This window comes from Aphelocoma coerulescens, chromosome 1A (genome assembly GCF_041296385.1).
Source record: "Aphelocoma coerulescens isolate FSJ_1873_10779 chromosome 1A, UR_Acoe_1.0, whole genome shotgun sequence".
NCBI lineage: Eukaryota > Metazoa > Chordata > Aves > Passeriformes > Corvidae > Aphelocoma > Aphelocoma coerulescens.
The window spans coordinates 67,980,697-68,007,431 of record NC_091014.1 but is presented as its reverse complement, the minus strand read 5'-3'; the positions used below and the strand labels follow the sequence as shown (position 1 = coordinate 68,007,431).

At 46.2% G+C, this 26,735-nt stretch overlaps 1 protein-coding gene across 4 annotated transcripts in view; it reads left to right on the top strand.

Annotated features, from left to right (window-relative positions):
* The window catches only part of ARHGEF5 (Rho guanine nucleotide exchange factor 5), a 32,029-nt gene extending 9,919 nt beyond the window's left edge, over positions 1-22,110 (top strand). For 3 of the 4 annotated variants that reach the window (XM_069003406.1, XM_069003407.1, XM_069003405.1), the window contains exons 2-15: positions 8,876-12,419; positions 13,753-13,834; positions 14,201-14,265; positions 14,546-14,805; positions 15,716-15,876; positions 16,723-16,875; positions 17,520-17,649; positions 18,597-18,671; positions 19,486-19,575; positions 19,893-20,047; positions 20,723-20,884; positions 21,266-21,336; positions 21,644-21,748; positions 21,956-22,110. In XM_069003406.1, the coding sequence (XP_068859507.1) occupies positions 8,891-12,419; positions 13,753-13,834; positions 14,201-14,265; positions 14,546-14,805; positions 15,716-15,876; positions 16,723-16,875; positions 17,520-17,649; positions 18,597-18,671; positions 19,486-19,575; positions 19,893-20,047; positions 20,723-20,884; positions 21,266-21,336; positions 21,644-21,748; positions 21,956-22,110 (5,193 nt within the window). In that variant the 5' untranslated portion in view covers positions 8,876-8,890. The remainder of the gene's footprint in view (positions 1-8,875; positions 12,420-13,752; positions 13,835-14,200; positions 14,266-14,545; positions 14,806-15,715; positions 15,877-16,722; positions 16,876-17,519; positions 17,650-18,596; positions 18,672-19,485; positions 19,576-19,892; positions 20,048-20,722; positions 20,885-21,265; positions 21,337-21,643; positions 21,749-21,955) is intronic. The other variant, XM_069003408.1, reaches the window with a different exon arrangement.
* The last annotated feature ends 4,625 nt before the right edge of the window (positions 22,111-26,735 follow it).

The window sequence follows — 26,735 nt, the reverse complement described above, 5'->3', positions numbered from 1 at the left end:
TGTGGGTTCACCAGAATGGCAGAGTCAGTGGCAATAATGAGACAAGGAAACATTAAACGATAAAAACAACGGTTGTAAATCCAATTAGAATATCCTGGTTCCCTGGTGCCCACTTCTCACCTGGGAGGGCAGCAGACGTGTTCCTAGCAGAGGGCCAGGACTGAGGGTGTAAAACCCCCCTGCTCTGCTGCTGTTGGTGTGTGTGGGCTGCTGAGGGAGCACCTGGCTCTGTGTGTGGAGTGCTTGGCAGTCACACATGGAGAGACACCTACGCTGGAGCGTCAGGGACTGGCCTGTGGATCCTGGGTGTGGTTTCACCAGAACACAGGGCTAAGTCCAGGTTTCTGCTTTCCTGCTCCTGCTTTGCTGCCCAGCCCATTATTCTTGTACAGCTGCTCTGGGGTCCCAGCACAGGGAGGACCTACTGGAGCCAGTCCAGAGGAGGTCACCAGGATGGTCTGAGGGAGGAAGCAGCTCTGCTGTGAGGAAAGGCTAAGGGAACTAGGATTGTTCAGCCTGGAGAGGGGAAGGCTTATGGGGTGACCTCATTGTGGCCTTGCAGTGCCTGAAGGGAGCCCACAGGAAAGATGGAGAGAGACTCTTGACAAAGACCTGGAGTGACAGGAATAGGGGGAATGGCTTCACATTGACAGAGAGGTTTACATTGGGAAGAAATCCTTCCCTGTGAGGGTGCTGAGGCCCTGGCACAGGTTGCCCAGAGCAGCTGCGGCTGCCCCATCCCTGGAAGTGTCCTAGGCCAGGCTGGATGTGGCTCTGAGCAACCTGGGATAGTGGAAGGTGTCCCTTCCTGTGGCAAGGGATTGGAATGAGATGGTCTTTAAAGATCCTTCCAACCCGAACCATTCTATGATTCTATATACAACTGCTGCAGGGAGCTGTCAGGTTTATCTTTACTTACTTAGCTTTTCTCCTGTGTCACACCTTTAGAGCTGCTCACATCACTCTGCTCCTGGGTTGTTTTCTTTTGGCTCGACAACTCCCTGGGATGGCTCATACATGGTCATGTGTGCACTGGCACGAGAGAGATGTTGGCAGCAACTTCGATGCATAGTAAATCGGTCTGTTCTGGATTTCAGGTGTTCTGGATTTTCAGGGTTCCACATCAAGTTTTAGTTGAAATTTATTAAGATCCGATTCCAGGTGGTACGGGATAGTTTGTACAGTCAGCAGCAGAAGGAATTTTTCTTTTAAGGAATGGAATATAAACAAATGAACTTTGCAGAATATCTGCAAATATCTACATTGGGCCTGACAAATTTTATCATTCATTTTTGTTAACCCAATTATATCACAGTGTATTTCACTGCCCTTTTTTTAGTTTCTGGTAGCTCATGTAGCTCACTGTATCAGACCTAAATATTCTGCACTGTCATCAGTCCCAACCTTTGAAAAAACAGGGATCAGGAAGAGAGGGGAGGGGGAGTTGCCCTTCCTTTCCTTAGTCACAAATTAAGGTTTAGGATTAAGAAATTAAGATAAACCCAGACAGCGAGATCTAATTTTTGAGTCATACTTAGTTTTTCAGGCCTTTTCCATGCCCATTAAAGGCCATACATCCATTTTTTCTTAATTGTAAGCCAAAACTCTCACATAACCACATGATTCTAGGAAGTGGGACTGTATGAGAAACAGAAAATGTTGTGATGTGCACAATAAACCTGTGCCGGTTGGCCACACAAGCCTTAGACTGTGAGTAACAACAAGTTTTCCGTGTGTTTGCATTAGTACCTTCCTATTCAGCACCCACACAATTCCTGTGGCTTTGGGTGTGTGAAGCTATTTTTCCACAAGGGAGAGGGAAGGGGTCCCCGCTGGTGTTTTCCCACATTTACATTTCTTACAACATTTTATTTATATCTGATACTTTTTGCTTCCAATAGCAAACTTGTCTCGTAGCTTCTTCGATCTAAGGACACCAGTTAAATATCCAAGAAAAAATGGTTTGTTCCCTGAGAAGCTGGGTTAGGGGAGGGTTGTACCAAAACCTGTTTTTCCCCCACACATCCCTACATCCCTTTTGGATGGATTTTCTTTTTTCTTTAGATGCAGTTTTCAATACAAAGTTCCATCACTGTTACAGTATTGCCAAGTATTTTTGGTTATGATACAAATCTCATCACTTTTTCAAACAAATCTCAGTGCTGGAGTCATAAGGTAATTAAAATTGGTATGGGGAGCTAAGGCTGAAAACATGCATTCTGAGGGCACAACACAAGGATAAATGTGTGATTTTGTTGTTGTGGTTGCTATCTCATGGGATTCTGAACCCAACAATTTTTTATTGTCCTCTCAATTGGTGGTGCAATATTGAAGGCAGAGCATGACACAGTTTTCTGCTGTTGTTAAGGCTGATGACATTGTGCTGTCACTACCATGGAATGATATACAAGTGCAAGTTTATGGGTATTTTAGCATTTCTTTTTAGTTGCGTAGGATGTACTTTATCTATTGATACAAAAGTAGGATTTTGCCAGTATATTTCTGGCTGGGTATATATCAGTGTTTAGCTTGTCAATTATCCCACAGTGCTAAAATGCTCCAGCTTTATCTTCTGTGGGGCTCTGACAGCTACCAGAAATCTGACAATTTTCAAGGTGGAACTTGATCTGGCTGTGAAAGAGGTTCTATTACGTGTTTGCCTCAGACAGGATAACTTTGGAGCCCCTCTCTGCAGGGCAGGACAGTTTGTTGCAGTTCAGTTTGCTGAATATTGTTCATCCTTATCTGCCTGTAGCTTAACTGTGCTCGGGATGGGTACAGGTAACGTGACAACAGCTGTGCTCACAAATGGTTCCACTGTGCAGTCTGGGCAAGGCCAAGCTTTCAAGTGTGTTTCCAGGTCCTTTGATGTTTCAAGGGCATTTGCATCTGTCAGAATGGTTTGGTGCAAACATGAGTGTTCTTTAATCTGAGACTCAAAAACAGCAGCGTGGGATTCTTGCTCATGCGTCTGTAGCATAGTAGGAGACTCCGAGATTTCTGCTGCTAACTGGAGAATCTCTCCCATGAAGGTCCTGAATCATCCTGCTCAAAGAGCAACTGGGAACTCCTTGAGTTTGTGGCAAATATGATATCTAGGAATATGTACAGCAAGCTGCTAGCAGACACTTCTGCATAAAATGTCACAGGGAAAGTAATTGGGGAAGTTCTTGCCGCCTTTTGTGCTCCAGATGTTTGTCAGTTGTGTCTCCATCCCCAGAGTTTGTAGAGAGACCGGCACAGAGCAACTTGCCGTGACTCAATACATTACTTTCACTGTGGGAGTTCTGCTGCTCTCCAAGTAGTGCCAATAATCTTTCTAGTGAGCTCCAGCAGTGAGAATCATACACTATTCTTGTTTATTCTCATATTAGAAGACTGCTTATATATCAAGGCTTACCCATTACTTTTATGAATATAAACTTAACCTCTGCTTAGAGTGAACTGAGTTTTTTGCTGTACAGGTGACCCCATTTTATCTTAAGAGTGAATCACTTTTATTGCATCTCTGGGAGGTGCAATATACAATCCAAGCTGCGTTCTTCACTTGCTGTTTGCCAAATGTTCAGTAGCAATTTCCAAGATGAAATTTTGTTCAACCCAAAATCATATTTCTCTGACACTTTTTTTTGTTAGCATTAAGTATTATAATCTAGTTCAGTAGAAACCAATGTAAGAAAAGTATGGAAAAGTATCCTTTTATTTTTTTTCCCCTCAGGTGGTGAGTCATTAGATAATTAATAGACTCAGTGTATCTTGAGTGTGCCTACCATGAGTGAAAGCTGGTGAGATGCGACTGGGTGTGTTAAAACTTGGGCAAACTCTCTGCACTGGTATGACTGGGAGGTCTCACTTGTGTTTCTCAAGCTTCAGTAGCAGCTCAGATGCATTTTCCAGGAGGTCAGGTACTATTGGCAGCTTTGCTTTGTTCTCCCCTGCCTAAGACACCTGAGGCAGCTCCTGATTCCCAGAACATTACCAGCACTGTGTAGCACCGCAGTAGACTCTACATTATTTTGCTTTTTTAGACCACCTTTCTTACTAAGTCCTTTCCTTCAGCAAAGCTCCTTCTGCTCTCCATGCCCTCAAAGCTGACTCCACGAAACATTATTTCCCTCCTTCCTTATCTCTAGCACCCTGTGTTATCTCTTCCTGAGCTCAAGAGTTTTGACCCCCCTCCTTCACCTCCCTTGATGGGTTGTACAGCGATAGAGCAGCCTGGGATGGTGTGTGAAGATTGGTGACTGTTTCTTTGCAGGGAGTTCTGTGCAGTGGGAATCTCTCACGTGGAGGGACACGCAGCTGAGGAAGCCAGCCTAAGCATGGCAGGACTAGCTGAGGAAATATAAAAATTGAAGCTTGTGGCAGGGCAGGTTTTGTGTTCAGTTTCGTGGGTGTCTCATCAAGCTGAAATCCAGTGTGTGGCTTCCTGGGAGAGATGGTGCTGTCCTGCACACTGAGCTCTGGATTTTGTAAGGAGGAAGGCTTGCTCTGAGCTGATTCAAATCATAGAATGTTAAGGAATTGGAAGCGACCTTAAAGATCATCTAGTCCCAAACCCATCTGCTGTGGGCAGGGACACCTTCCACTTGACCAGGTTGCTCCAAGCCCCATCCAGCCTGGCCTTGAACACCACCAGGGATGGGGCAGCCACAGCTTCTCTGGGCAACCTGTGCCAGGGCCTCACCACCCTCACAGGAAAGAATTCTTTCCTAATATCTAACCTAAATTTCCGCTCTTTCAACTCATTGTAAAGTGTACCTGAACTGTGTGACCAAGATGATTAAACCAAGCTGAGATAGCAGGAAAAGACTCGGCAGCCTTGTTGTTTTTTGGCTGGGTGTTAGAGCCAAACACGGAGCTCTCTCCTGCCTGAGCTACAGCCCTTAAAGCCATCTTTAGCATTTTTACGCCAGGCTATGGCTGCACCAGTAGGAATAAGCCCAAACTAGGGACTACTTGGGAAAGCCTTTGTTTCAATAAGAAAATGGGTGTCCCTGCCCACGCTGCTCAGACGTTGTTGTGAACAGCTTTCTCCCCTTGCTGCCAGAAGCTCACGGCTGCAACTGGGCCGGAGCAGCTCCATGCCCGCATGGCAGGGCAGGACTTTCTCTGCTGGGAGCGTGTTTGCAGCAGCCTGGGCGTGTGGGCTGTCCCATGGCCCGCGGCAGGGGAGCAGGATGGGGAGCAGGGCCGAGGGCGGCCGGGCGGCACCTGGCACCTCGCAGGGAGGGCCCAAGGTGGCAGGCGGAAAGCTCTGTCTCTTCCTACTTTTGGGGGAGGAGGATCTCAGGGCTCCACTTGTGTGTAGCCTTGCTTCCTGGCTAGCTGAAGGGCTTGTCTGTGCTTGATAGCACTTGTTATTGCTCCTTTCTTGTTTGTTGGAGGAAGGGGGGAGGGAAGCTGAGGTACTTTCTATTTAAAACCAGAAGTGTTTGTCATCTCCGTCCAGGTGAATTAACCCACAGTGGAAGGAAGTACGACATTGATGTTGCCTTTTGTAATCTGGGAAAGCTGTGGATGGATTGTGCTCTCATGCTTTCACTGCTGTCCTGTTCTGCTCACCAGGCCACCTCCTGCACCCTTCCCCTCTCAGATTTTGTGACTGCAGCAGGACCAAGCATCGCCCTTCTGTTTTCATGCTGGCAGGTGGCCAGCTGCTCCCTCTCACTGTTCCAGCTTGGAGGGGTTCTGTGCACCTGCAAGCGCCTACAAGCTGGGTGCATGGTAGCTGAAGTCCTGGTTTTCCAGGCCCTCTTGGGAGAAAAGCATGACTGGCTTTATCTCAACAGGGAACATCAATTTACCTTGTTTCATAGACAGAGCATATGATTGATGGCCAGCCCAACATCTGATCCAGTGAGAGATGTGAAAGATCAGTAAGCCCCAAAAAGGGTAACAGTGAAATACCTTTGAGAGTTTGCATATCCTGCCTAGTGGCAGGTGCTAGATAGGTCCTGTGTGCTGCTCTGTCATGTTATTGGCCCTGCTGAAAATGATAATGGAAAGTTTGCTTTGGGTAGCTGAGCTCCTGGAGGTCTCATGGGCCCTCTGCTGATGGAGCAGACCTGCATTGGGAGTTTAACATGGCAGTGCTCCACAGGCACTCTCTTCTGGTAATTACTGGGTTCTTGTACGTAGCTGCTCTGCATGTGAAGACTACAGGTGCTGTCAGTCTTGTTTCATTATTTCCTCTTCCATCTCCATGAAATCCTTATTGCAGACACCTGTCTTCTACTATGGTGCACCCAGCCTTTGACTGGGAGCTTAACAGTTTCCCTGGTGGGATGCATAAGCCCTCCCCTCCTGTCTCTGCAGAAAGTTTGCCTGCTCCTTCTCCTGCCTCGCTTCCCAAAGCTCCTCTCTTGCTCTCCCTGAGGTGTGCAAAACACCTGGCAGTAATATGATGAGACAAATCTCACTTGGCAGCTTCCAGTGTTGATGTGCTGTGCACCTCCCTCTACCCTGCCTCCCAGTATCATCATGGAACTGCTCCAAATGCAGCTTTAAACTCGTCCTTTCACCTGTCCAAATCCTTGCAACAGAGCCGTGGAAGTGGAAACTGGGATTTTGAGCTTAATAAGAGGAAATTCAGTGCTGTGTATGTCCATGAAACCGCACAGTGAGCAAGAGTTCTTCTTCCCCTGACAAAGTGTGGGCTTGAGTTTGAGGACCTTACTATTCAGACCTTTATGAGCCATCCTATCTTTAGTAATAGTAAACCTTCCTTAGGCAGCAGCTTGTGTCTCCCTAAACAGTCTCTCTGCTCCTGGGGGGCCTGTTTTTGAAAACTGTCTGTATTAGGTATGAGAAGTAGTACTTTTCTAGGCCTGGAGCTGAGGAGACTCAGGTGAGGTAGCTAGGAGAGTCAAGAGCAGTGTAGCACAAGAGTGATCTGATGTGGAACCTTTGAAAAGACAGTTTAGCAGCATCCAGGTGGTTTAGTAGCAGCTGACAGCAGCAAGACCTGGCGAAAACCCCATGGGAACTCCATGAATGGACACATCTCTTTGAAACACACAGTTTGTTGAAATTGTAACTATTACAACTGCTCACTGCTTGGGAGGGAAAATCCAAATTGCTGAAAATCCCTGGTTTTGGCCTGGTTTTGTAAGAAAACTGTCTTTTCACTATAAACAAAAACTAAAGATTACATGAGAAAAAATACACAGGAAGAAGTTAACTGGTAAGTTAACTCAATTGGCTAACTCAGTTATTTTCCTCATATTTTTTTAGAATTGAGGTTGTTCAGCCTGGAGAAGGGAAGGCTCCAGCGAGAGCTCATTTCAGCCTTCCAGTACTTAAAAGGGGCATATAGAAATAGGGAGAGCTACTTTTTACATAGGCAGGTAGTCATGGGACAAGGGGGATCTGTTTTAAACCACAAAAGGAGAGTTTTAGATTTGACATTCAAAAGAAATTCTTTAATATGAGGGTGGCAAGGCACTGGCACAGGTTGCCCAGAGCAGCTATGGCTACCCCATCACTGGAAGTATTCTAGGCCAGGTTTTGCTCAAGGGCTCTGAAGAACCTGGGATAGTGGAAGGTGTCCCTGCCCATGGCAGGGGCTTGGAACTGGATGATCTTTAATTCCTCTTCCAACTCAAACCATTCTGTGATTCTGTGATGACAACACCTATGATGAAGGTGTATAAAGTGCTTCAGTTCTAACCCCAGAGCATGCGCTCCTTGCCTTCAGAGCAGGTGTTTTGTTTCACTTGACGCAAGGGAAAATAGAAGCTAAACCAGCTTTCAGGCCAGGTGTGCCCTGGCCATGGAGCTAACTAGGACAATTAGTTCAGATGTTAATTATGCCCTTACTTCTTTTACTTTCTGTGTGGGATCAGAAGTTGGTACTTGTGACTACAGAGCCACTCTAGCACAAGGAAATCACCACAGAAGAAAAGGGAGGGAGCCACAGTGGTTTGTCTCTTTCTCAGGTATTTTCCAGGTAGGGATTGTGGGTCACAGTAGAAGCCAGAAAGATAAAAGTGGTGAATCAGATTCTTCCGTCCTTTCACAGACATATCCCAAATGTGCATTCCCTAGTGCTTTGTCATGTCTGAACTTCAAATGCAATAGTGGATGGGAAATTCCACTATATCCTTTGGGAAACTGTCCAACAATCCTGAGATGGCTTTTTTTGTTTTTTTTTCTTTCCCCCTCCCTAAAAGAGGGGTGACGTAGTTTCTCTTTATAGTCTGTAGACTAGTCCACACACACCAGAGCTACTCCTCTCAACCCATGTGGTTTACAGCCTTCAAATATCTTGTGTCATGTGTCATGTCCTCGTTACCTGTTAATCAAATTCTTACGTTCCTGTGTCTTGTTAATTAATTTCTGCGATCATTTGCAATGAGGTCCAGACCTACACAGAGATCTGTAAAGAGAGCCATCAGCTCCAAAGAACAGGCAAAAAATCAGAGAGAACTTGAAGACTCAGCTAGAAGAGGCTAGGAGTATTTGTCCATCATGCCCCAGGAAAATTAATGGAGATTTTTGATAGTTTTCTTGTTCTCTGGATGCCTTCTGGTACCCCCTTTTGGGTCTGAGGTAACCAGCCATGGCCACCACTTTTCATAAGCTGCCCTGCAGCTATTGCAGAGAGCTCAGCACCTCTGCTCTTCGACCAAAGTCACTTTGCATGTGAAACTAAAAAGACACCAGTGGGTTTGTTTTGGTGTTACTCTCATACTGCAAGCTTACATCTGGTGTTTGCCTATTTTCAGTCTTTGTGTTTGTTTCCCAGCTCTTATCACCCACTAGGTATGTGGTGTTGGTTTTGTTTTTGGTTTTTACCAGCTGCAGTAGAAGCAGTGAATTAGATCCATCGTATCATTGTGAAGTAGTAACAGAAAAATGCATTTTTCTTCAGCAGGATGTGTCACTGATGGAGTCTGAAGAAACCAGTGAGGGAGGTACCACTCCCCCAGGAGCCAGCAGTACCACTGGGGAAGCCTGGGATTCTTCAGCCGTGGAAGGAGAGCATCATGCCACTCACACAGCAGCCGAAATGAGCACCTGTCCATGTAACTCTGCAAAGGGAGCAGAGCTCAGCACGCCCAAGGACTGCCTTGCTGCTCCAGGGAAAGCAGCAGAGATGCTGGGCAGACCCTCTAACTCTATGCAAAAAGTGCCAGCAGGACTGGAACAAGGCCAAGGGGATACAGAGCCTCAAAAGGGACTCTCAGAATTGGAAGGAGAAATGCTTTTAGAGGAGGGTGGACTGGATTATTCTCTGAAACTTAGGCAGTTGGAACTGGTTGACCTGGAAAGCAACCAGGACCCTTCCTCTCACAGCAGAGTCCAGGACGAGCCAGTCCCTGGCAGCCCCATCCTGCAGGCTATGAACCTCAACACTGTATTTCCTCAGTGCCAGGCAGAACTAGCTTTTCATGGCTCAGACCCTCAGGCCCAGCAAACAAAATCCCCTTTGGCTGATGCCATTTCCTCTCAGAGAGAGACACCCAAGTGCTTTTTGGTCTGTAAAACTGTTTCAGAAGGGCATTATAAGGCTGAACCCTTTCTGGATAACATCTCTAAGGATTCTTTGCAGGAGGTTGATGCTGGTGCAGAGAAGGAGCAAAGCACCCAAAAGGTGGCACCAGCACCTGATGAGCAGCCTACCTCAGAGGGGGCTGTAGAAGACACAGCTAAACCTTACACTTCTGAAGATGTTCAGGAAAGCTTAAGAGCACCTCAGGGTTTGGAAGAGAATACAGAATCTTCCCATCAGTTGTCTTCCACCTTAAGACGTGACAGCCAAATGAGTTCACTACAAGCAGAAGGAAACACCCCAGCTGGTGAAACAGGGAATGCCAGCAGGGTCAAAGACCAGGGAATGGTTCCTAAAGAGCACTCATCTGCTTCCAAATGCCTTCATCTAGAAGATGATCACAGAAAGACTGAGGGCAGACCTGCCCCTTCAGCAGAGAGTGCTTTCCAAGGAAAGAGTACTGCTAAAAGGACGGAGGAAGTGAATGCTTCACAGCATAAGGAGCCAGCTCAGGAGGAGGCAGTGTCTGAACTTCAGCAGGAAGAGGAGGAGGAAGAGTGCAAAGAGCAGAATCTGCCAGAAGGCGGCAAACCTTTGGAGCTTAAAGGTCAGAAAAACAAGGAACAAAAGGAGCAGGAACAACTGCAGAGGGAAGAGCTCAGACTGGAGGAAGAGCTCAAACTAGAGGCTCTATCATCAGCTTTTGGGCCAGAGATACCTTCTGTTCCCAGGCATACTGTGGATGTGTGTGGTTTGGAGTATGTTTCATTGTCTGAGCAAACAGGATCAGCATTTCCTCCTGGGGAACCTGTTTCTGTGGATCAGCATCCTGGTGAGGATGTGCTGCTGCAAGCCAGTGTCACAGAAGCAGGTTCTGGATGTCAGCCACCTGCTGTCGGCCCTCTGTCCTCAAATCACCTGAAGCCAGGGGGGAAAACTCCACACATGTGCCATGTCTCTGACCAGGCAGAAGACCTGGAGGACTCTGGCCGCTTTTCCATCGGTGGTCAGGATATTGGAGAAGCTCACTGGGATGATAAGACACGACTGGGCAGGGAGAGTGAGCACAGTGATGGTCATGGAAAAGCTGTCCAGAGGTTTGATAAAAGAGAGGCACCACTCTGTGGAAGGGTGACAGCACCTTTCAGCTCAGAGAACCCAGAGGCTCCTCTTCCAGCACACCCTTCCTCTGGTACCAGTAACTTGGAGCCACCTGATCCCATAGATCTTCATCCCATTACAGGAAAAGCTGAGCTTTGGGACTTCATTCCAGCTTCCCCCTCAGAGCTCACCTCAGCAGCATCAGCATCTGTCTCAGAGCAGGAGGGTGCCAGAACAGCCTCTGTGACCCCCGAGCACTGTCCTCGCACCCTCCTGAACGAGCTGCCAGACTCTGCAGGAAAGCCACCCAACCAAGCTGCTCCTGCAAAAGGGTGGGACCCAACACCAGCAGAAACTGCTGTTGTAAGGACAGATGGAGGGGAGGTCAAGACTTCCCATGAGCTCCTTACTTCTGAGGAAGGCTTTCATGAGGACCTTAGTGGCCCAAATTCTTTCTCTGTGATGTACACGAGCTCCCTTCCTCTACAAGGAAGCCTTCCTGGGGATAGGCGGTCTGTGGCTAGTATTGCAGGGCCTCTGGAACCATCCCAAACACCAGGAAGGACTTCCACTCCCCTGAGCCACCCAGAGACAATTCAGCAAAACTCCCCCGAAAAAAGTGCCATTATCCAAGGAAAAGAAACGGGAACAAATGTGGATCATAAAGCACAACAAGTGCCTTTATTTGCTGAGCCTGACTGCAGTTTCTTCCAAAAAGAGCCTGGATCCAGAATTTCCAGTGTCCTGAGCACCCTAACTTGGCCCTCCGAAGACAATACGGTCCTTGCTGAGAACCAGCAAGGACAACCTGTGTCCCCTGTGTCCCACTCAAGCCTACCTCTGGTGTCTGAGCCTGATGCCAAACAGCTTCGTCATCCTCCTTCCCACGTCCAAAGGCCCCGTCAGCCTCAGGCCCCTGCACTCCATGCAAATCACCTCGTTCCACCTCCAGCCCTCGAAGGTTACCAGCCACTGGCCCCTAGACTACACTCCAGGCCCCCCCTCAGCTCTGGGATGGATGATGATAAGCTGGGAGCCATTCACCCTGCTCTAAGCCATCCTCTCCAGACTGCCACCTCTGCATCTGATTCCAACTCTCTGGCCTCTGCTTCTGATGGAGAAAGTCTAGCAGAGAGAGATGACCTTGTTCCAGTAAGTGGAGAGTGGGATCTCAGTGACTCAGGTCCCCATGATACAGAGACTTCTGATGACTCAGGGGTCAGTTTGTTGACCAAAAGTTTTTCAGCTCTTGGAAGCGAAATGTTGGTTGGCTGCTCTGACACCAGCCCTGAAACAGCGGATCACCACATGGATATAGAGAGTGGGAAATCCTCACCTGACCACCCTTCTTGGCCCTCATTGGAAGGCTTGATAACATCCCCAGACTCCAAGAGCAGAGACTCTGCACAGCTCCTTCCAATGCTTGCATTCACCAATCCAATTCACTTCTTCCAGCTCAGCCCTCCATCGCCGCCGACCACCAGAACAAGCTGCCAGGACGAGGAGCTGCGATGGGAGCAGCCTGCAGGCAGCTTTGGTGTGGACAGAAAGAACATCCAGGCTCCACTGGCAGTCACAGAGAAAACAGAAGGTGAGAGGAGGGTCAGACAAAGGCTGGAAGGAGGAGAACAGCCAAAGGAAGAAATGGCCAAACATGCACCCTTGGGAAAATCATCAAGTTGGCCAGACAAAAAAAATATTGGGGTAGCTGTGCAGGAGCCAGCAGCCAATCAAGAAAACCCAATTAAAAGCCGAGTAAAAACCAAGGACTGGCACCGTCAGGGCCTGAAGAGGATGTCAGTACCACCGGACATCTTGCAGCGTGAGTCCTCTCTTCCATTTCCCTTCTTCCTTCCCCCCTCCAATTTGGTGCAGTTATCAAAAAGTAGGATTAAATTAAATAGACAATGTGATGGAGAGGCATGAGAGCTGAGAGCTTAGCACGGCTCTTGTGCCTTTCTGGTGATATTACTTGCTCCAGCCCTCTTCTATCCTGCCCTAAGCTTCCCTTTCCAGCTGTCCCCTCCCTCCTCTCTGCTGCCCTGTGCATCCTTGAGTAGGGATGCAATGCTGGGGCTCAGTCCCCCCATTCCACACTAATACCTGCAACAATAAACTTATTTCATGGATCCCTGAGGCAGTAAGGAAGAACCATGCACACATGCTCAGTAGCCCATATCTCTTATCACTTGTTTATTTGCTGCCTCCCCTTATTTTGCAACTGGCACTTTTAGGTTCCCACTTGACCTTCTAAAAAAGATGATTTTCCTGTGAGCGCAGGATTTGAGAGTACAGATAAGAATGCAAATTTGTCAAACCCAAGGTCCCAGCTTGCACAGAAGTCAAATCACTGATGTCACAAGTTGAAAACATGCATCTTCTGTAATGCAGCTCATTCAGCAGTACTTGCTGTCAGGATGTATGTCTTTACTATATCTTATGTGTACTTTAAATAATTGCTTCTTTTCAGCTCTTACTTTACTTTGAAGCTCTGCAACATGCTGGATTTTTGACACAGAGGAAAAGGAGGGGTTGTGGAGGGGTGTAAAAGGTTTAGCAGAACTTGAATCAAGATTTGTTCATATATTTGACCTGTAAATTCTTGGTTCCAAATTTTAAAACATTCAAGGCAACAGAACTGTCTTTCCCCTTACCCATAACTGCAGCTCAGTCTTTGGGCTTTCGTCCTTTTTCTGCTTCCACTTATTTCATTCTACTTAGAATTTCATCACACCTTATTTGATTAAATCCCTCACAAACCAAAAGGCAAAACTATGCTTTCTCAATTTTTACACTTTGGCTCCCCTGATCTCCTGATGCCTGGCCCAAGTAGCTGAAAGTGTAAGGTCTGCACCAAAAAGGGCACACACTGGAGAGGGAAGCTCTTAGAGTTACTGTCGTTGCCTAAAATGTCAGCCTTTTTCTTTGTGTGAAAAGTAAATATGGCTAACAGATGTAAATTGTAAGTAATGTCAAGGATTATTAAAACTAGAATGTTTCTGACCCAGAAATAAATTTCATGAGGGCACCTGTACTCCAACTCAAGACTGCCCCTTAGGTGGTGTATAGGTAAGTGGTATCTGTGTATCATTTAGATTGTAGCTTGACTCTAAAAATGGACTGATGTGTTTACTTTCCAATTGTCTTCTATGCAGAGGTTTCTTCTGTTCCTTCAGAGGAAGAAGCTCCCAAGGCACACAGGGAACCACCAGTCAGCTCAGAAACAGTTATAATGCGGTGAGTCTTTCAAAGACCCTGAGAATTTGCCCTGATCCCTGTGCAGCACAGACACCTCCATTGTTTCTGAGTTACCAAAGATGATGATAAGGAGTGGAAAATTATAATTAAATGCCCTAGGCCTGTGTTTCAGTCTCTGCTCTCTTGAAGAGGACCCTACTGCAACAGAGGTATTTCTGTGCCTTCAGGACAGCCTCTCCATCAAGCCAAACTTTCCCCTTTGTCAAGTAAAGCTTGTGGAGCTTGAGCTTGTTGAAAAAGGAGAGGTCCCTGGTGTGACAGAGCAGTTCCTAAGGTTTGGATGAACCATTTCTGGTGCTGTGCCCTTCGTTCACTCTGTGTTTTGAAATCCTTATTCCCTGGCAGAGAGAAGAAACCTGCAGACACAACGGAGAACTTCAAGCGCCGGCACTCCAAACTGATCAACTCCTGTAAGTGCCTCCTGCCTGGGGTGCTGTGGCAGCCCCCTCTCCCCACTCCTCTCTGACCCTTGCAGTGAGCACAAAGGAGAGGGACTCCTGTCACGTGGTGGTAGTGAGGATGGAGTGTTAGAGAGCAGGGAAAGCAGCTGGAGCCCTGCAGTACACTTGGGCAGCTGAGGAGCTTTGCCTGAATTTGGCTGTCCCAATCCGGGGCAGAGTTTTCTCCAGGTTGAAGCAGAGGGTGAGTTGCTACTACAGAAAAGATAAATGTATGTGTCTTTCTTCACAGCAAGACTGCTGTATCAGGAGTACAGTGATGTAGTTCTGAACAAGGCCATCCAAAGCCAGAAGAGAGCGGATTATCCAGAGGATATAGAGTCAAGTTTCCCAAGTTCCCCAAGGCTACGGAGGAAAGTGCTGTCTCCCCAGGACTCATATTTGCAACGTCTGTCAGTCTCATCTAATGCATCCCTCTGGCAGGACATCCCCATGATACGGGGCAGCAGAATGCTGCTCAACATGTCCCGTGAGGAGCAGAGGCTGCAAGAGGTAAGGGACAGATGTGACACAGTAAATGGGTGGTCTGGGGTCAAGAAAGAGTGTCTGGAAGAGGGGTTAAAGCAGAGAGCAAGAACTGATGTGGGAATGCAGGTGGTTGAAGCAGAGGTCACCTCTACCCCTGGAAGCAGCATGGGGTATGAAGTAGAGCAGTGCTGAAGCACTGAATTTTAGAGAAAAGCAGCACTGAAGGACAGACTCTGCACCATATCAGTAACTCCATGAAAACAGGCACAGGGAAAAGGGGGAACAAGATAAAGAGTTATGAGTATGCTCAATGAAAAAGGGAGTATAAAAGTAGAAGACTTGCAGCACTCTCCCACACATAAGCTTGTGAGAGATGCTAATAAAACCACAGTAAATTGTATTTTCTGTGGTATAATGTGCTAAACTCACACAGATTGACCTGTGTGAGTTTAGCACATTGACCTGTGTGAGCTGCAGGGCTGAGAGGAGACAGGGAGATGTATGGATTCAGCACAATGGCACAGAGAAACTGGGTAAGGAAAATGAGAGGATCTGAGAAGTGGACAGGACGACCCAGAGAAAGAGGTGAGAACAACAGCATGGGAAACATGATGGAGGAGAAAAAGATGCATGGTGCAGATGCTGGACTTTATGGGAGCTTGTAAAATGGGGAGCCTTGTGAAAGGTGTTGAGAGGAAATAAAAAGTAAAATGAGAGCAAGTAGCTGTTTTTAAGTCATACCACAAGTCCATTTTCTAAAGAAAGTCTGTAATAACATGCTTGCCCTTCATTTCTAAAGCCTCTCTTCTGTAATTACACCCTACTTGCATCATGTGCTGGGAGGTTTTCTGCTTTGCCCTGTCTCCTCTCCGTAAGATTTCTCACAGACTCGTGCAGTGTGCTGATGCTGTGCTCCCTTGTTTTCTCTCTCAAGGCCAAGTTTGAGTTGATAATATCTGAGGCGTCCTACCTGCGCAGTTTGAACGTGGCAGTGGATCACTTCCAGCGCTCGGCAGAGCTCCAGGCGATGCTCACCAACCAGGAGCGCCAGTGGCTCTTCTCCCGCCTCTCCGATGTGCGCGATGTCAGTGCCAGGTGAGACGCGGCCCTTCGCTTCCAGGACTGACAGGCACGTGGTGCTTCCATCAGGAGCATTTCTCACCACTCTTCTGCGTGCTCACTGTTCAAGGCAGATGCAGCACTTAGTGATGACACACCAACACTGCCTGGAAAGGAATATTTGCCTTTTTAGGTGACAGGGCAATGTAAATTTTGGTGTTAAATCCCAGATATTATGGCTCAGTTGTGCACAGAGCTCATTGCAGGGGATCAAAATGTTCCAAATGGTAATGTAGCCTTGTGCCACTGCTTTCAACTACAATTCAACTTGACTAACTAGACCCCAACCCAAACCAGGTCCTGCCAAATACAAGACAAAAGGGGCAACTGCATGAGCCCTGATGAAAAGGGGGGGGGAAGGGAAAAAAAGTAAGTTACAACCATCACTTGACAGAAACTAATGTGAATCATTAGAGCATAAGTCATGAAACGTGGACATGACCCCACATGCAGAGAATCCTATATGTTGTAGGATTCTGTTCTGCTTTTCCTTCTGCAAGGCTTGGCTACATAAATCACTGAGCTGGTAAGGTTTGCTGCTACCTTTTCCATTTATACCAGCGGGATTGTTCTGGTGAGGTCTCAGTTCCCAGCTGTTTCCTGACCATGCCTGTAGAAGCGTGACCTCTCAAGAATAGAGATCTTTTGCCCCTGCTTTTTCCTTGCTGATACCAAGCCCTAAATTGTTATTGTCCAGACATTACACTCTGTCTAGAAAAAAAGATCTGTCTTGTGCTTATCTGTGGGCTCTCACAGTTTTAGAAGACTAAATGACACTGATATTTCCCTCTCCTTTTATGGCACCACATCCATGTGCTGCAGTTTCCTCTTTGACTTGGAGGAGAAATTTGAAGAGGACATGTTCACCTTCCATGTGTGTGACGTGGCTCTGAAACACGCCCCTGACTTCCGCCGGGTGTATCTGCCATATGTGACAAACCAGACATACCAGGAGCAAACCTTCCAGAGGTTACTGTAAGTTTTTCTCATTTGTTACACCCTTTTCTCTCATACTTCCTTGAATATTGACCCTTTCAAACAATGGGGAATGCTGCAGGAATTGGCTGTTAAGCAGTGCTCTCGCTACGCCGCCAGAAGAACCTTCCTCAGTTCAGTGGCATTTGGGACAGCAGGACAGAGTTCCTTCAGGCTTCTCTCCCTTAGTGTTGGAGAGGAAAAGAATACTTAATAGCTGATCTTGTTGCAGACTGTTCTCTGTCTGCCCTCTACTGAAGAGAGCAAAAATGACTGTGCTGGAAAATGGTTTTTCAGGCCACCAAGAACCAGAGTGCAAACCACCACAAAACCAACACCATGTCCCCATGAGAGGAGCAATACTGACAGAGGGAGTTGAAATCTAGATGTTACTTCTGGCTTTTACTCCAGAGGGCTGTGGAAAGAGGAAAGAGATCATAACAGCTGTACTGCCATCCTGTAGCTGTTAGAAGCCCATATTTGCTCTTCAGCAGCAGAGTGGTGCAGTTTCTTGACACCTCTTGCCCCAGGGACAAAACCTGACTGTTGGGAGTACTCCAACATTCCCTGAAATCTGATACTAGGAAGGTTATTTATTTACTCTGATGCCTGGATGTCTTTTTTTTTCTTTGCCACTCCCACAGAAATGGAAATGCAGGGTTCCAGCAAGTCCTGGAGAGACTGGAAAGTGATCCACTATGCCAGCGCCTCTCACTTAAATCCTTCCTCATCCTCCCCTTCCAGCGCATCACTCGACTCAAGCTCCTCCTACAGGTAACTGTGGTGATTCTCTGCTTTCCCTCAAGTTTCCCTCAAGCTGTCTCTAGGAGCAGCTGAGGGAGCTGTGGGGGCTCAGCCTGGAATAAAGGAGGCTCAGGGGGAACCTTCATGCTCTGCACAACTCCCTGACAGGAGGGGGCAGCCAGGGGATGTCGGGCTCTGCTCCCAGGGAACAAGGGACAGGACAAGAGGAAATGGCCTCAAGCTGTGCCAGGGGAGGTTCAGGTTGGACATCAGGAAGAATTTCTTCCCACAAGGAGTTGGCAGGCATTGGAATGGGCTGCACAGGGACATGATGGAGTACCCATCCCTGGAGGTGTGCAGGAAATGATGGATGTGGCACTGCGTGAGGCAATGCTGTTTGTGAATCATTTAGGGCTTTGTTGTGACACTACTTTAATTCTACTCCAATAAAGAATTTATGGAGTCTTCTCAGAAAATGCTGATTTACATTTTATTGAACTTTTTGACTTCCTGCTAGGAGAACAAAGCAAGGGTTCCTTGGCTGCCCTCTGGAAGGCAGCCTGTATCTACTCTTTGCCTGCAATGTTGACTAATAAGAAGCCTTCCAGACAGGGAACCAGCCAGTCCCTAATGAATTGATTTTGAGCTCTTTCTATGAAATTCTTCTTTTTGATTATTTGAGCCTCTTTTTAATAGGAGAAAAGGACACTTCTATTCTGTTCATAAACCCATTTGTGTTTTAGCTAGTGGTTGCTTCCTATGCCATGTAACTTCCATGTGATAATTAATATAATTTTGATTTCCGAGAATGTCCTAGTCAGTGTGACTTATCAGTGACGTTCTGCATCTCAAATTTTTGGCCTTGTTGTCTCCACATGTCATCATCTACTTCTGTTTTATTATTTCTCCTACTCTTCAGTGGTGGTGGTGTCCACCTTTCCCTGTTTGCATCATGAAAATCATCTTTTCTCACGCAGAATATCCTGAAAAGAACTCGGCCTGGGTCTGAGGAGGAAGTGCAAGCAACGCAGGCCTATGATGCACTTGAAAAGGTAAAGCTGCCAATCCTTTCTGCAGCCTCACCTTTGTCTCTAATTAATCATCAGTTCCCACCCTTGCCCCTGCAAGAAAATCTTGCTTTAAAAAACCCCACAGCATTACTCTATTGCATCCCTTCCTCTTATCCTGTTTATTATAGAGGCAAGGTTTGAAGTTTTCTGGGACAAATTGTTACCTAAAATTTGTACAGCCTCATAAGGTGGATTGTTCTGTCTAGTGATGATTTGACCTTCCAAAGGAGGGCCACCAGGATGGTGAAGGGCCTGGAGGTGAAGACACAAAAGGAGTGGCTGATGTCACTTGGTCTGTTCAGATGGAGAAGAGGAGGCTGAGGCCTGAGCTCACAGCAGTTCTGCAGCTTCCTCACAAGGAGGGGCAGGCACTGATGTCTGCTCTCTGTGACCAAGGACAGGACCCAGGGAATGGCTGGAGCTGTGTCAGGGAGGGTGAGGCTGGGTATCAGGAAAAGGTTCTTCCCCCAGAGGGTGCTGGGGCACTGAACAGGCTCCCCAGGGAATGGGCATGGCCCAAAGGCTGCCAGAGCTCCAGGAGTGTTTGGACAACACTCTCAGGGATGCACAGGATGGTATTGCTGGGGTGTCTGCACAGGGCCAGGAGCTGGACTCAATGATCCTTTTGGGTCCCTTCCAACTCAGAATATTCTCTAATTGTAATACATACTTTTTTTGCAGGAGAATGCCTAAGGAATTGTAACTTATGCTGACTCCTGAGGGGCTCCTAGGAGTACTACTGATCCCACCAGGCAGTTCTGCTCCCACCTCACTGATCATCTGTTTTCCTCTGCAGCTCATCAAGGACTGCAATGAAAATGTCCAGCGCATGAAGAGCACTGAAGAGCTGATCTACCTCAGCCAGAAGATTGAATTTGAGTGTAAGGTGAGCTCATCCATTCCCTGGGCCTTGCTCTAGCCTAATGTATTTTCTGTCTTTCCCCACAAAGCCACTTTTTGTTCTCTCCTCTCTGATATACACAGAGCTGCTGAACCAGAACATCATCCACAGGCCAGCTCTTCATCAGTGCTTCCCTTGCCCAATCATTCATGCCACCCTTCACATGAAGGTCCCTACCATAACTTACACCTCTCCAGCTGGAGAACTGAAAGCACAGATCCTCTAGAGAAAGGCAAAAATGCAAATCCCAAACTCAGAGGGACTCATTTTCTTGTGCATAAATACTTATTTTTGTCTTACAGATATTCCCACTCATCTCACAGTCAAGGCGACTTGTGAAGTGTGGCGAGTTGACAGCACTGGACTTCAACAACCTGAGTCCAAAATGGAAAGTCACCACCCGGCCCATCTACCTGCACCTTTTCAATGACTGTCTGCTCCTGTCTCGGCCCAAGGAGTGAGTGCTTCAACTCAATTCTTGCTGCCCCTTCTAAAATACCTGTCTCTTTCGGGGTCTGTGCTTTGGTGACAGAGTCCTTTCCCTCTGCCTGCCAGCAAGTGGCAGCCTTTGTCAAGTCACTCTTCTGTCCTGACCTGATGAGAGTATTATGCAAGTATGTGGAAATTGATAGTCCAAACTCTTCATTACATATCATAATATAGAAAGATATCTTGTGGTCCCTAGCACAACACTTCTATTCTGCCTTTGCATCTCTACAATGTGAAACATTGAACAATAACCATTTATTCTACTTTTACTTGGTAAATAATTTCTTCCTAAAGCACACTATGAGGACTAGTGAACGTGCAAATCACTGGTTTGTCAAGAGAGTTGTTGGTTGGTTTGTGTTGGGGTTTTAGGGGTGGTGGGTTTGTTTTTAAGATGTAAGCTACCAAATAAAATTCTGACAGGACAGAGATTAGTATTTCTAGCCTTTTCATTAAATCCCTTCTCTCTCTTCTCTGGCTGCCTGAGACTTCTAACAAGAGCACTGCTTAGGATGTCTGAAGCAGATGAAGACTCATCAAAAGCTTTTTGCTTTCCTGACATCAGCAGATCACATGGACTCACTTTGTAACCATCATCACCTTAAAACTCACACCTTGTTTTGTTCCTCCTCTTCACCTGCAGGGGTGGACGTTTTGTTGTGTTCGACCACGCTGCTTTTTCGGATGTGCGTGGGGAGAAGTGCGAGATGAAGCTCCACGGGGCAAACAAAAACCTCTTCCGTCTCTTCCTGCTTCAGAATTACCAGGGAAAGAGAGTGGAGTTCTTGTTTCGGACAGAGACACAGTAAGAGCTCAAGTTTACCCTTGGTATATCCTGTTACCATGACCAGACACCTCCTAGGAACCTGATGGTCGTCCCTCAGCTACTCAAATGCTGAAATGCCAAATGCAGCTGCTGAGCAGAAGTCTTGAAAAACATCCTCCTGCTGTAACTATTTCCTTGTGAACCACCTTCCTCCTCTCTCATCATAGCTGCTCATACAATACTACCACATTATGTCATACCATCAGCCTCCAAAAATGGGAATTTTTGCCTTTTCTCACCTCCTTTCTCTGCTTCCCTTTGTGTGAGCAAACACCCCCACACCCCATCCCACCTCATTTCAGTCACCAGACTGCTGTCCCTCACACCGAATGCTGACACCTATCCTGTGCTGTTTTCCAGCAGTGAGAAGCTGAGGTGGATCTCTGCTTTGGCTCCTCCGCGGGGAGAACCGGATCTCCTGGAATGCCCTGGTGAGACTGCTCTGCTGCTGCAGCAATGGGGGTGGGCTGGCTCACAGGAGTCACAGGCACTGTGAGCTGGGACACCCCAGAATGATTCCAAGGCAGAATACTCTGGGTTTTGTAGATAAAGAAGATACTCATGGGCTTTCCCTCAGTGCCAGGTTCTGCCAGTTATTTTACCTATTTTAACTCCTCGTTTAGATGAAGACCTGTAGTGTCCCTTCCAGTTCTCTGCTTTTTATTTGGGCAGCTCCTTAATCTCCAGGTCCTCTGCAGCTGATGCCCACAGGTTTACTCTTGCTTTCCTCCCCTTCAGATGCACCACAGGTTCAGTGCATAAAGACTTACAAGGCTCGGGAAAATGATGAGCTGGCTTTGGAGAAGGCAGATATCATCATGGTTATGCAGTACAGCAATGATGGTGAGTAGAATGAACAATGCCTGTCTTAAACTGTTGGATTGAGAGGACAAAGGGATTCTTCATCTTCTTTAGGACACTTTATTTGGAAGCTGAAAGGGGATCTTTTCCTTTGCTCTTAGGGTCTTCTTGGAGGGGGCTTTTTTTTTGGGAAACAATGAAAAAAACACATGGCTTTTGCCTCATCTTGTGCTTTTCCCTACACCACAGGGTGGATGGAAGGAGTAAAACTCTCAGACCGGGAGAGAGGCTGGTTCCCCTCAGAACATGTGGAAAACATCTCCAGCAAACACGTGCGGCAGAAGAACCTGAAGGAGGAGCAACGGGTGAAGAATGCCAAGCAGCAGGTCTTCTGCAGGAAATAAGATTCTGTTTGGACCTGTACAGTCTCCCTGCCATGGGGAAACCACAGCTTTTCTATCGTGCCTCAGAAGAAATGCCTCTGCGAAGAGCATAATACACAGCACTTTGACAGGACCAGGTGCTTTTTGCCAAAGAAAGCGGGAATTCAATCAGGAAAATCTTCCTCTGTGTCAGCAGGACTACGGCAGCAAGAGGAGGAATAAAGGTTGCATGTATTGCTTGCTTTGTGGTAGTAGGGAGGGACTTAAATCAGAGGTCTGGGGTCTGGACTTCTGCAAACATATTCCTGGTTTTGCCACTGACAAGTTGCGGGACCTTATGCAAGTCACTTCAGAGTTCTGCCTCAGTTTTGCCATCTGCAAAATGGGGGTAAACTTACCTACCTCACTGCATGTTGTGAGGCTAAATTCACTAGTATTAGCAGACTGAGAGCTTCGAGTTCCTGAGAAGGAAGGTGCTAAGTGCAAAGCACAACAGAGCTGAGGCGAATATTCTGTTTGAATATCCTCTGGATACCTTCATGGTATTGATCTCCATAGTGTAATTTCTATTTAGAGCAATTTACATATTAGATCATGCAAGTCTACTGGGGTCTAAATAGGCAAATATTCCACTGTACCCCAAATCCACTGAATTATCCATTGTACAAAATCCACTGGAATTAAGGAAAGTTTTCAGAGGCCACTGTGATGATTTCCCCCACATAAGAGGTATCATGTTGAGGAATCTGCTTCACAAAGGTCACCTCTCTTCTGAACAAGCATCCCATTAAGCCATCTGAACTGATCCTTTTTTTCCACTCTGCCTCCCCCTGGATGTAGATCAGTGACTTTTGACAAAGATTTGTATTTTGTGTTGGTACATGCCCCATACAAAATAACCAGGACTAGGCAAATGCAATGAAGTGGCACTTTCCTGCTGCTCTTACTCTGATTGCTGATGTGGTATTGCATGCACCATTTTGCACACTTACGGAGAACACTGAGATATTTAGCCACTGTAGATAAAGTCAAAATATGCACCAGGGTCTTTGTTCTTTTTTAGAACTCTCTGGTTTTTAAGTCCAGTTTACATGCATTTGTGCAGAACCTGTCTTTTTGAGGATTGCCTTCACTGTAAAATACTGTTTCTGTGTTAAAGTGTTCAGCTCAGTCAATGCAAGATCAAGTTTAAGAATCAATTACACCAAAGAAAGCCACGTGTAGCCTTCTTGCATTTAATATATTTGAAGAATTAGTTACTTTCGTATCTCCAGCTTTCTGGCTCTGTAACATTCTGCCTTTAAATCCCATTTACATTGTATCTAGACTAGCTTATTACAGCCTATTTATATCAATAATTTTAGCTGGATTAAAAGAAAAAAAGAGTTGCTTTTAGTCCTAATAAACTCATGCACTTCTCCAGTTAAAATAAAAAACTCTGCTTTCCTTGTTTACTTAGGTTTTCCTCTCAAATTTAAGTAACTCAATTTACTGAATATACATGCAGTAATTTTTTTGCTTTCCTTTAAGTTTCCTCTTTAACTTTCCTTTCTGAGTGATTGGTAAGTACAATGATCTCTCCTTAGGAGAGGCAGTGAGGAAAGTTGGGTTTATCTTCATACCTTAAGGTTCTTTAGTGTTATCCCCAGCCCTGGAGAGCTGATGCTGCAGGTTCCACAGTGGTGTTAGTCATCCATAACTCAAGGTAAACTGAAGGGATGAACTACAGAAAATGGGAGTGCAGCCCACTAGAGCAGAAAGACAGGACCCAGTTATTCAACTTTTAATCTATGGTCAGATAACAATCTGCTAACACCCTTTTTCCCCTGGAAGAACTGAAGCTGGTCCTGAGCTAAGAGCCACAGCAAAGCCCTACCTCAGACTCACACAAGAAGGGTTATAATCTTCCACAAGACCCAGAATGTTCAGATATCCCAAGTGCCTGCTTGTCCCAGGCTGTCATGAATTTATGCAGTTCCCAAGTCCCCAGGATTCTCAGTGTCTCAGTTGGGACACAGAGTACTGCCATGGGATCAGTTTAGCATGTCTGTGTAAGGTCATCTCACACGGGCAGTCGAGGCATCCCACATCCACTTCAGCTTCATCCAAGAAGAGCCAGCCATACATATTCCCATTCTAAATCAGAAGTCATCTGAACATCATTCAACACCTGAAGTCGAGAGTTCTTTACTCTTTCAACTTCTGCTCTCAAAAGCAAGCAGGCAGATTGTTCATTAGAGCCTCCCAAGGTGGTTTCTATGTTACATTCCATATGTTGTTAAAATTCCAGTTGACACAGGAAACTTCAAGAGTACTGTTGTCATGATTGACAGCACTTCTATGCTCTTTAACTAGTTGGACCAAAGGTTAACTTGTCCCTGTCACAGGTACAGCCTGTATTTCCTGATGTCAGGCCTTTGTATGTTGAGGAGCATTTAAAGGTCAGCTTATGCCTCCAAGAACAAGTGCTTATACCCTGGGTTACTTTGATTTCTTACACTTCAGATAGACCTCAACTTCTGACTATTTAGTTAAACTTTTAGCCCCAGCACCATCCTGCCACCAAAATCCATAAACAAATCTGCACTGAAGTGCTTTTTGACATCTCTTTGATTTGTACAAGCTTATTCAAACTAGTACAATATCCCTGAAAACTGCACATTCACAATGCAGGAATCAAGTTAATGGAGTGCTTCCTGTGTGTCCTGTGACAGTCTTAATTATAAATTAGGATTTGTTCCCTACATTATCTAATGTAGATAAGCTGATTTCCCAGAAAATCAGTATTAAACAGAAGCATAGGGTTTGTCATGCAAATCCCAACACTTACACTTTTCTACTATTCCCAAAGACTCTGTGAGAGGTGTCACTGTATCTTCCCCAGGAACCTGTGGAGACTGATACAAAGTGTATCTGGACAGAAGAAATTCAGGATTTCTACACTGAAAAAAGAAAGCATGAATGACAACCCTCATAGGGCAGTTGCACTAATTTCTTTTTGTGACAAGGACAGCAATGAAGTACAAGTATGAGCTGCATTTAAAAAGTTTTGTGGAGAAGCTGAGAAAGTAATGGTATATGTCTGAAAATCAATTTTTATGATTGCTGTCATTTTTCATATTTTTCATATAAAGTAGTTTAAAATACATGTAAGTATAAAGTAGTTTAATATACATAAGTATATATATAAGAGTATGTATGTGTGTGTGTGTATATATATGTGACTCTAAAGAACCCAAAAACTCCCAGTGGTGGAGACCTGTGTTGGTCCCTCCTCAAGGAAAACACATGAAAGCATTCTCCAGAGTTCTTACTACTTTCACAGAAAAGGGTGACATTAGGACCAGAGTTCAGTAAATATACACAACCTTGCCCAGAAACAACTTTTAAAGCAAATAGGGATTTTTACATTGGCACTTTTTCTAATATTGAACAGGTCCCATCCCCTCCAAGATCGCTGTGTTTTGTCAGCTGACTGCTGTTAACAAATTGAATGCCATTTTAGCCCCAACTTCTTGCAGCTGATAGCTGAACCAGGTGCACTGTTAGACCAATTCTACTGCTCTGAAATGTTGGCACAGATGTTTCAGCTTACACTCGTTTAACCGGATGAAACGACTCTCAGGTGAAAGCATGTGTTGAAACAAGGCATTAGAAGCTAAAAGTGAACCTTGAAATAAAGACAGGAGGTATGAGGGAAACCCTCAGGAGGGGAACAGTGCCCTGCCAGCAACAAGAGGGTGAGCCAATAAAGAGGAGCAGGATGAAGGATGTTCTATTTTGGTGCATGAGAGCACAATTAAGTGAGTCTTATTCTTCATGCAAGCACTGCCTGCTCTCTTAAGAGCCTTCTTTTTACTAAGAATTGTTAAGCATCGAAAGGACACAAATTACAGCACCCAAAAGTCAAGAAGTGCCATTTGTTCCTTGCAACCCCCAGTCACTGGAGAACCAGAAGCTGCTGAACATGTGGCATATGTTAAAAAACAAACGTCTTCCTGCAAGGCCATAGGAAGATCACAGAATTACAGAATCCTTAGGGTTGGGCAGCACCTCTAGAAATGCTCTAGTCAGGGTCACCCAGAGCAGGTGACATAGGAACATGTCCAAGTGAGTTCGGAATGTCCCCAGAGAGGGAGACTCCATTCCCTCCCTGGGCAGCTGTTCCAATGCTCTGCCACCCTCTATGGAAAAAAATTCTTCCTCGTGTGGAGATTAAACTTCTTGTGTTTTAGTTTATGGCAATTGCTTCTTGCCCTATCACTGGCCACCACCAAAAAGAGTCTGGCACCATCCTCTTGACACCCCTTTACAGATATTTATATGGATTCTGAGATTCCCTCTCAGTCTTCCACAACCAAAACAGGCCCAGACCGTGCACTCTCTCCTTGTAACATTACAGACCCCTCATCATCTTGGTTTCCCTCTGCTGGGGCCCTCTCCAGTAGCTCCTTGTCCTTCTCGTACTGAGGAGTCCAGAACTGGATATAGCACTCCAGACAACGAGGTCCCCCTCATCCACGGGTGACGAGTTTTGTACCAACCACGATTCACACGGCGGTATTTCAGCCAGCTCCTCAAAGGGAGCATTCTTCCCGATATCCCCACCGAGCCTGGAACACTCCCGCTCCCTCCGTGTGGGGAAC